Here is a 12,135-nt window from a genome sequence, read left to right as displayed (position 1 = left end):
ATACAAGCGAAGGTGTGTGTCTGCATGTCTTTATGTCCGGTAACTATTCCAAGACCCTTGGGCCAACCGACACCAAATTTTTTCAGGGTACACTCCGGGGGTCGGTCCCTACTTGGGTTTTCTGCGAAATCTTTTTCAAAACAATTTCAAAAAAACATTTTTCTTTCTCATAGGTGTTATTATTTGGGTTATTTCTCCATTGTGGCAGACCAGTCCCAAGACTTTGTCCAGTGACTACTCTGAGACCAAGGATCACAGACAGATAGGACGGGAAACTCCTATTATGCATGTACAAGCCTAATTAGAGTTGTCTCCCTTTCATTACAGGTCCCCCAACCAACTGGATTAGGTGATATCTTAATGCCTATACCATAGAAAATTTAAAAAACAACAACGAGAACGACACTCTTCGACGTCACGACGTCGACTGATATGCCTCTGCTCACATTATTACATCATTATAATACTTGTACCAAGTTTGATTTAAATCCATTCAGCTGTTCTCAAGTTGTCACATTTTAACTGGCATGACCTCTGACCTTTGATCTGTTTTTTTTTCTTTTTCTTTTTTTTTGTACACAAGATCGAGGCTCGTGGAAGAGCTAACATTAATGACAAAAAAAAAAACCAAAAAAAAAACCGGACACATAAGACGAATTAAAGGGAGCGGGAGACAAGATGGGGAGAGAGTGGGAAGCACACAAGTACAACTTTGGAGAGCAGGGACCTCAGGAGATCTGTGGGAGGTAGAGGGCTTGGGGGGCGGAGGGAGGAGGCGTGCGAAGGCGGGTGGGGGGTGGGAGAGGTAAAAAAAAAAAAAAAACACATGGACACTGCTAAGACTTCCAGGAAAGAAGACGGTATTTCAGAAAAGTGGATCTGGGCTGAATTAACAGGGGTAGAAAAGATCAAGGTTTGGATTGGGGAAGATAAGAGATGGTGGTGAACAGTTGTTTTGAAGACCTGGAAGGAGGAGTGGGATTGAAGAGAGTGAGGGAGTTTCATATATACTGTTGATGCCATAATCCAATCAGTTCATCTTTGCATCATATATACTTATACCACGTTTGTTCAAAATCCCATCACTTGTTCACAAGTTGACACGGCAACATAATTTTTACTTAACATAACCTCCGACCTTTGACCTGTTGTCCCCAAAATGTAATCAGTTCATGTTGACATCATTATACATACCTGCAGCAAGTTTGACTAAGATCCCTTCAGCCGTTCTTAAATTATTGCAGAAACGAAGTAATTGTAACTCAACATGACCTCGGTAGTTTGACCTCTTGACCCCAAAATCGAATCAGTTCATCTTTACGTCATTATACATACCTGCACCAAGTTTGATTAAGAACCCTTCAGCAGTTCTCAAGTTATCGTGGTAACGCAAACCTATCACGGACGGACGGACGGACAATCTGAAAACATAACGCCTCCGGCGACTTCGTCGGCAGAGGCATAAAAAGTCGTTAAAATAGCATTTTAGATCCCTTTAGACCCCTTAACCCCCTTCGACAATTTAAACCCCTTCCACCCTCAAGACCGTTTAGACCCCCTTAGATACACACCACACAAGCAAACATAGTCTTCTTGCAATTAATATACAGACAATACTTTTTTTTGCAAGTAATATGCAATTGCCAGCTACCTGAAGGGTGGGAACTCTGTTAATATCAAATAAATGATAATTAAAATGAAATAACAGTGATAAAAACAAAATTATTACAAATCTATGTTAAAACATAGCTCGTGACTCTGTCTACCAATGCCTCAGATTCAGAAATCATTTGAGTGTTATAATCTTCCATTAATTATTTATTTTCATGAAGAATTCCCCCTTCTACTCCAGTGGATATGATGCCACTGATCATGCTGCCGTGTACAAGGTGTGTTCGAAGAGTTCCACAAACGACATCACTCACAATATTCTAGGACACGCCAAAAAGTACATAATACCGAGAAGGCTGTATATAAATAAAAAATACAATCAAATATTTCTTCCTCACACATTGAAAAATAATAAATGTTGCCGTGTTTTGAGCGACTCTGCATCTCATTCTTTATTCCGAGAACGTATTGAACTTCCTCCATATTTGTGCGCTCCTTCCTCGCCGGGGGAGTGGAACAAACACGAACACACACACACACACACACACACACGCGTGCACACACACTACATGCGCGCACACACACAAACACACACACACACACACATACACACACACACTACATGCACAAACACACACACACACACACACACTACATGCGTGCACACACATAACCACACACACACACTACATGCACACACACACACACACACACACTACACGAACACACAAACTCACTAAACGAACACACACACTACACGAACACACACTACACGAACACACACACAAACACACGACACAAACACACACACCACAGGAACACACAAACACACAACACAAACACACACTACATGAACATACACACACACACACACACACACACACAAGACATGCGCACACACACACACACACACACTACACTACACAACACGAACACAAACACACACGAACACACACATACGAACACACACACACACACTACATGCACACACACACTACATGCACACACACACACACAAACACACACACACACACACGTGCACACACACTACATGTGCACACACACACAAACACACACACATACACACACACATACACATGATGTGCACACACACTACATGCACGCACACACACAAACCTACACACACATACACACACACACTACACGAACACACAAACTCACTACACGAACACACACACACACATACAACATGAACACAAACACAAACACACAAACATGACACAAACACACACACACACACACACACACAACACGAACACACACACACACACACATGCACACACACACACACACACACAACACGAACACACACACACACGACACGAACACACACATACACACACACTACATGAACACAAACACACAACACAAACACAACACAAACACACACACACACTACACACACACTACATGAACACACATACACACACACACCACGAACACACAAACACACTACACGAACACACACTACACGAACACACACACTACACGAACACACAAACACACTACACAAACACACACTACATGAACATACACACATACACACACACACACACACACACACACACGACATGTGCGCACACACACACACTACACTACACAACACGAACACAAACACATACGAACACACACATACGAACACACACACTACATGCACACACACACACACACACACACACACACACACACACACTAAATGCACGCACACACACAAACACACACACACACATACACACACACACATACACACACACACATACACACACACACACGACACGAACACAAACTCACTACACGAATGTAATGAAAATGTATCTAAGTTGAACCCAGGTGTTATGCTCTCTCTAACCACTGAGAGGCGTCTATAAGAACTCGGACGGCCATCGCTCCGAAACATTCCTGTGACATTTAATCCGTGACACGTAGACTCGAATGGTGCGTATACGTAGATGATCCAGGCTTGCTTGCATTGATTGATATTACTGAACTTTCCCCATGATTCCATAATCCTGATATATTTCACGATTGTATTTTTACAGGATGTTGCCAGAGATCGAATTGTCATTAAACCTACTACTAGGTCAAAGTTGTGGATCCGATTTTCACTACAATTAATGACAATTCGTCTCGCCGTCCGAACGAGAAGAAGAGGCGAACGAGAGCGACATGGCGGGACACAAAATGATCCATGTGCCACTCTTCGCAGCCGACCCGCAAGCGGCAGACGCGGCCACGGAGCTGACACATTGGCTGAAAACCTTGGATAACCAATTCAAGGCTCAGGAAGCCGCCGTCACCGATGAAACGAAATTGGACGTACTGCAAACAAAGGTACACCACAACGTGTATCGGGCAATCGAACAATGTGCGACGTTCGATGCCGCCGTGGCAGAGCTGAAGCGCATTTACATTAAAAAACGAAACGCGGTCTATTCCCGGCATCTGCTCACAATACGACGACAACATCCCACGGAGACTTTAGATCACTTCGCTCAAGAGCTCCGACATCTGCTGACCGAAAGTGCCCCAGCGGTACGTACACATGAACAAGTTTGTGATGATCTTGTTCGCGATTCTTTCGTCGCCGGACTAAGATCCCCAGTCGTCAGACAGAGACTTCTTGAAGAAGCCGATTTGACACTCGCTGAAGCACTACGGCTATCACACGTCTATACCCAAGCACGGGAACAATACGACGCGTATGAACACCCATACATCACTGCGGGGACATCTCGACAAGCTCGACCGGAGAGAGCGACCGCCGAGGACGCGGATGCAGCCATGGCATCTCTGCCGGAATCGGAGACCCCGGCCACTCCCGAGGAGGATTTTGATCCGGGCTTGACGGCAGCAGCAGCAGCTGGACCCAAGCCCGGACGTAATGCTACGTGCTATTTCTGCGGGAACCGAAAACATCTCAGGTCTGTTTGCCCGGCTAGAGATGCGACATGTCATTTGTGCACAAAGACAGGTCATTTTGCGAAGGTTTGCCGATCGATGTCGCGGGGCAAACGAGCCCGCTCGACAATGAATGTGCTCATCGCCGAGCCAGCGGACCGAACGGTGCGCGGGGCGCCTCGCCTGACTTTGATGTGGGTCGCGCCTTCCCAAGGGCCCCTGGCTGTGCGCTCGACCTTGGTGAGATTCGTCGCGCCGACTATACAAGTGGCGCAAACATGACAGCACGCGGTGTGACCGTCCTTGGCCGGCATTCTTCCGACGCCTTGCCAACTTCCCGGATCGGCCGCCCGAACGGCTAATGTTGGCTCTGAAACTCCGCATGTGACACGAGTGCCATCCGGAGGCTGCACGTATGATCTACACGCTACTGCTATGGCACGGAAGCCAGTAACTCCACGCGTGGCACGTGCGCCCTCTGGAGGCGGCACGACTGGCCTACAACCGATTTCAACAGCACGGAAACCTTTAGCTGGCGTTGGATCCACACGCGAGGCACGAGCGCCTCACCTAGACGACTCGATAACTGCAGGTCCACCTGGCCTGGCTCGAGCTATAATCCCACTGGTGATCGAAGGAATTTTTGCTAATGCTTTGATCGATACAGGTTCCACAGATAGTTATGTTGATTATCGACTGGTGCAAAAACATGAATGGCCGATTCTTGGGACAAGACGCTGAATCTTTATGGCCTCTCGGGGGCTTAGGCTCAGCACAAAAGGGGAATGTCGACTGAAGCTTGTGATTAAGGGAAGAATGTTTCCGGATGTGCATCTCATGGTCTTACCAGCATTATGTGCAGATGTTTTGCTTGGACATGATTTTCTCAAGCGACATGGACGGTTGGAAATGGAATTTGGTGGTACTGATACGCTTGCTGTGTGCGCTCTTGCAGGGATGGAAATTGAGCCGCTGTCGCTGTTCCCCAATATGACCACGGACTGTACACCTGTAGCAGTTAAATCGCGACGCTACTCACGAGCTGACGTGCAATTCATTGCGGCAGAAACGGCCCAGCTATTACAGGAAGGTATCATAGAACCCAGTCGGTCGCCATGGCGGGCCCAAGTTCTAGTGGTACGAAGCGAAGCGCATCGCAAAGGCGTGGTAATCGACTATTCGCAGACGATTAATCGATTTACACAGCTGGACGGCTACCCCCTTCTGGGAATGGACTCCCTGGTTCGACAGGTGGCCCGGTATTCGGTCTATAGCACTCTCGATCTGCGTAGTGCGTATCATCAAATTCCCATCTCCGAGGCCGACCGTATCTATCCCGCATTTGAATTGGGTCAAAGGTTATACCAGTTCACCCGGCTACCTTATGGGGTCACGAACGGGCGCGTGTTTTCAGAGGGGTATGGACAACCTCATCGCTACGGAGAACTTGACCGATGTCTTTGTATATCTGGACAATCTCACAGTTTGCGGGCATGACCAGGAACATCATGATGCTAATCTGAAGCGCTTCCTCAAGGTCGCGCAGAGGTATCGCTTAACTATGAATGAGGCTAAATGTCATTACTCCGCTCGCACGATAGATCTTCTGGGGTACACCGTGACGCACGGCTCTGTTGCTCCGGATAAGGAGCGTCTGCGACCCTTGCTCGACATGGCCCCGCCTGCGATCATGCTTCGCTGAAGCGTGCTCTCGGGCTGTTCGCTCATTATTCTAAGTGGGTACAAAATTTCTCCGTGAAACTCCGCCCACTTGTGGACTGCGAAGCGTTCCCCATGAGCCTTACCGCCAAGGCTGCTTTCCATGGCCTTAAGTCCGACATCACTGGGGCCGCTGTGGCGACGATTGACGAGAATAAATCTTTTGTTTTGGAAGGTGATGCATCGGATCATGCGATAGCAGCGACTCTCTCCCAGGGGGGGCGCCCTGTGGCTTTCTTTTCGCGAACTCTCACCTCCGCTGAGCGGAGACATTCGTCTGTTGAAAAGGAGGCATGCGCAATCGTCGTGTCGATTCGGCGATGGCGTCCCTATTTGCTCGGACGATGCTTCCAAATTATCACGGACCAACAGAGCGTTGCGTTTATGTACGACACCCTGCATGCTCAACGCATTAAGAATGAGAAAATCACTCGCTGGCGCATCGAACTCGCCGATTTCTGCTACACCATCAAATATCGCCCTGGGAGGGATAACCTGGTTACCGACGCCTTATCGCGGCCAGCAACGTGTGCGGGCCTCATATCTTTGGAGGATCTGCATGCTTTGCACGACACTCTGTGCCATCCTGGGGTGACGCGTTTCGCTCATTTTGTGCGTAGTCATAACCTGCCCTACTCAGTTGAAGACATTCGCCAGGTCTGCCACAATTGTTCTGTATGTGCTGAACTCACACCGCGTTTTTACAACCCTCCTATTGGGACACTGGTCCGAGCAACTAGGCCGTGGGAGAGATTGGCGATGGACTTCAAAGGGCCACTGCCTGCGTCACCGGCATCGAGTATCTCTCGTTATCTGCTCACTATCGTTGATGAGTTCTCGAGATTCCCTTTCGCTTTCATGTGTGCAGATATGACGGCCGCCACGGTTATCCGGTGCCTGCAGAACTTGTTTTCTATGTTTGGGAATCTGGCCTACATGCATACCGATCGAGGTGCGGTGTTCCTGTCCCAGGAGGTGAGGAGCTTCTTACTCCAGCATAATGTCGCTTCTAGCTATACCACTCCGTATAGACCGCAGGCGAATGGGCAGGTCGAACGCTTCAATGGTATTATATGGAGAGCCGTCACGCTAAGCCTTAGGTCCCTCGGCCGAGGCCTAGATAAATGGGCCTGGTCGTTACCTGCGGCACTGAACTCAATCAGGACTTTACTGTGTACGGCCACCAACCAAACTCCCCACGAACGGATGTTTCATCACCCGAGGAGCTCGGAAAGTATCCGACCTTTACCTAATTGGCTTGCTGAGCCGGGGCCGGCCTACCTCAAACGTGCGGTTCGCATGAGCAAGTATGATCCACGAGTGGATAAGGTGCAAGTACTCCAAGCTAATCCCGAGCATGCTCGCATGTTGATGGCAGATGGACGCGAGTCCACTGTCTCCGTACGCCACCTGGCCCCTTGCGGGAAATCGACGAACCAATTTACGAGTCTATGGACTCTCCCGTTACTCCACCTATGGAGCATCTGCCGGCCATCTCGCCACCAAATACTCCCCCGCCTGTAGGCACTGTGGTGCCACCTTCGTCACCTGACTCAGGCGGCTACTCCGACGCGGGGGACTCCGGACTTGGGGATGTAGTACCCGGTAGTTTCCGGACCCGTGCTGGAAGGGAAATTTGTCGCCCCGATCGCTACAGATGGACCGACTGACATGGACTGACATCGCTGCTCTACTATTGCTGCTGCATGCTTGATTCCTGCCTAGCGGAAGTGTAGTTCTAACAGCGGGGAGAATGTAATGAAAATGTATCTAAGTTGAACCCAGGTGTTATGCTCTCTCTAACTACTGAGAGGCGTCGAGAAGAACTCGGACGGCCATCGCTCCGAAACATTCCTGTGACATTTAATCCGTGACACATAGACTTGAATGGTGCGTATACGTAGATGATCCAGGCTTGCTTGCATTGATTGATATTACTGAACTTTCCCCATGATTCCATAATGCTGATATATTGCATGATTGTATTTTTACAGGATGTTGCCAGAGATCGAATTGTCATTAAACCTACTACGAGGTCAAAGTTGTGGATCTGATTTTCATTACAACGAACACACACACACACACTACACGAACACAAACACACACACATGACACAAACACACACACACAACATGAACACACACACCGCAAACACACACACACACACACACACTACACGAACACACACAACACGAACACAAACACACACACACTGCACACACACTACACACACACTACACGAACACACACACACACACACACACACATACACACCATGAACACACACACACACACACTTCACGAACACACACTACACGAACACACGACACAAACAAACACACACTACATGAACATACACACACACACACACATACACACACACACATACACTACATGCACACACACACACCACACTACACAACACGAAAACAAACACATACGAACACACACACACACACACACTACATGCATGCACACACACGCTACATGCACACACACACACACACACACACACACACACACACAACACGAACACAGAAACACACACACGACACAACATAAACACACACGACACAAACACACACACACACACGACACACACAAACACACGACACAAATACACACACACACGACACAAACACACACACACGACACAAACACACACACACACACACACAACACAAACACACACACACATACTACATGAACACACAAATACACGACACAAATACACACACGACACAAACACACACATAGGACACAAACACACACACACACACACACACTACATGCACACACAAACACAGCACACGAACACACACACACACTACACAAACACACACACACTACACGAACACACACACAAACACACCACAGGAACACACACACACACTACCCGAACACACAAACACACCATACGGACACACACACATGACACGAACACACACAAATACACTACATGAACACACACACTATATGCACACACACACACACACACACACATACACACACACTACACAAACACACATACTACACGAACACACACACAAACACACGACACAAACACACACACACACACACACACACATGCTACACAAACACACACGACACAACATCAACGCACACGACACAAACACACACACTACACTACACAAACACCACACAAACACACAAACACACTACATGAACACACACACACGACATGGACACACACACACACACACTACACAAACACACACATACACAACACACACAAACACACACACACACACACATGACACACACAAACACACACACTACACGAACACACAAACACACTACACGACCACACACACACACACGACACTAACACACACACACACACACACACACACACACACGACACTAACACACACACACACACACACACACACACACACACTACACGAACACACACACACACACAACACGAACAAACACACACACAAACACATGACACAAACACAAACACACTACATGAACACACACACACACACACTACATGAACACACACACGACACGGACACACACACACACACACACAAACACACTACATGAACACACACACACACACAAATACACGACACAAACACAAACACACACACAAACACACTACACGAACACACACACACACACACAAATACACGACACAAACACACTCACACACACACACACTACACGAACACACAAACACAGTACACGAACACACAAACACAGTACACGAACACACACAGTACACAAACCCACACACACACAAACACACTACACGAACACACATACACAACACACACACACACACACGACACACAAAAACACACACACTACACGAACAAACAAACACACTGCACGAACAAACAAACACACTACACGAACACACACACACGCCACTAACACACACACACGCCACTAACACACACACACACACACACACACACACACTACACGAACACACACACACACACTACACGAACACACACACACAACACGAACAAACACACACACACACACACACGACACAAACACAAACACACTACACACAAACACACTACATGAACACACAGACACACTACATGAACACACACAAACACACACACACACACACACACACACACACACACAAACACACACACACACACACACAATCACACACACACAAACACACACACACCACCGACCTCCGAACGACTTTTGAGGCTGCTCCGTTTGGGTCGAAACAAGACGTCCTTGAAGTCGAGCTTGATATCCGCATCGACACGCGGCATCGCACCTTCGAGTCCTTGCAATGACCGCAGTGGGATACCTGCTTGTTTATTTAATCAATCGTTTCCGATGCGGGGATTTCCAAGTGAAGATCCGCTCCTGGTTACGAGCAAGTACGAGTCATTTTCGGTCAATGAACCGGCTCTAATTCAAGACCTCAATGGACGCAGTGCGGCGGCGACCCCGGCGATGACCGTCCATCCGAAGTCACCGGGATCCCCCTGTCGTTGCGAGAGCTGTATTTGGCGGGAGTATAAATATAGATCCGCAGGGCGCATGCAAATGCAGCGCTCATGAACGATAAACAGTAAACACTGGAGGGGACACCATGATGATAACAAACCACCATGATGGAATAACCCGAACAACACGGATAACCAATTTATACATTTACACCTCGGGCGGTAACTTCGTCTGACATGTTGGTGCGCAGGTGGCAGGTATCGTATGATCGACTGGGTTCGATTCCCCACCTCACTGTATAAACTGCCTGATTGATGCTTCACAAACAGAACGTCGGAAGGACATTAAGCTGGATGTCCGCTCTGCGAGCAGTCACTAATAGGTGTTAAATCGATATATGATTACTTTATTTGGAATTTGAACTCCAGATGAGGTATTGTCGATTGTATTGTCAAAAAATTGACATCAAGGTTCCGCTCCTGACTGGAAACGGGGATTGCAAAGCTCGTTCCGGTCACGTGACCTTAATGGCGGCCAATATGGCGGCCAAACCACGTGACCGATGACGTTGTCATTATTTTTTTTCTAAACTAATTTATTCCTAGATTATGCTCAAGAAATTTCATCTTGATCGGATGATGTTTTATACTTGTCGAAATATGACATCATAATGGAGGCACCTATGACATCATCATTAACATATTTTATTCCCCATAGAGAGTTCTTTACAGTGAGCCATGTCTCAATTTTTCCTATTCAGCCCTTTTGGAGATATAGAGGTGCAACCTTTTTCGGTTTTTCCATGATGGCGGCTGAACCACATGACCGATGACATCATCATTATTTTTTTTCCTCCACCAGTTTATGCCGACATGGCGCTCAAGAAATTTCATCTTGATTGGATGAAGTTTTGTATTTGTCGAATTATGACGTCATAATGGAGGCACTTATGACATCATAATTAACATATTTTATTTCCCACGGAGAGTTCTTTCCAATGAGCCATGTCTCAATTTTTTCTATTCAGCACTTTCGGAGATATAGAGGTGCAATGTTTTTCGGTTTTTCCAAGATGGCGGCCGAACCACGTGACCGATGACGTCATCATTGTTTTTTTCCTCTCAACCAGTTTATCCTGACATTGCGCTCAAGAAATTTCATCTTGATCGGATGATGTTTTGTACTTGTCGAATTATGACGTCATAATGGAGGCACTTATGACATCATAATTAACATATTTTATTCCCCATGGAGAGTTCTTTACAATGAGCCATGTCTCAATTTTTTCTATTCAGCACTTTTGGAGATATAGAGGTGCAAATTTTTCGCTTTTTACAACATGGCGGCTGAAGCACGTGACCTATGATGTCATAATTATCATTAAAAAATTTGACAGGTGGAGTTGCACCGATGGTGAAATTTTCC

The 12,135-nt window shown here is 47.0% G+C and overlaps 1 protein-coding gene across 4 annotated transcripts in view; it reads right to left on the bottom strand.

Annotated features, from left to right (window-relative positions):
- The window catches only part of LOC137421260 (GMP reductase 1-like), a 905,715-nt gene that overhangs the window by 33,916 nt on the left and 859,664 nt on the right, over positions 1–12,135 (bottom strand). The window contains exon 1 of one of the 4 annotated variants that reach the window (XM_068107137.2): positions 10,443–10,758. The exons of 2 other annotated variants lie outside the window; for them this stretch is intronic. In XM_068107137.2, coding sequence (XP_067963238.1) covers positions 10,443–10,529 — 87 coding nt within the window. In that variant the 5' untranslated portion in view covers positions 10,530–10,758. Of the gene's footprint in view, positions 1–10,442; positions 10,759–12,135 lie in introns of those variants that run through there. One more of the 4 variants, XM_068107138.2, reaches the window with a different exon arrangement.

This window comes from Myxine glutinosa, chromosome 2 (genome assembly GCF_964187855.1).
Source record: "Myxine glutinosa chromosome 2, kmMyxGlut1.1, whole genome shotgun sequence".
NCBI classification, from domain to species: domain Eukaryota; kingdom Metazoa; phylum Chordata; class Myxini; order Myxiniformes; family Myxinidae; genus Myxine; species Myxine glutinosa.
The sequence above is the reverse complement of the archived record's forward strand: the minus strand, read 5'-3'. Positions and strand labels throughout refer to the sequence as shown.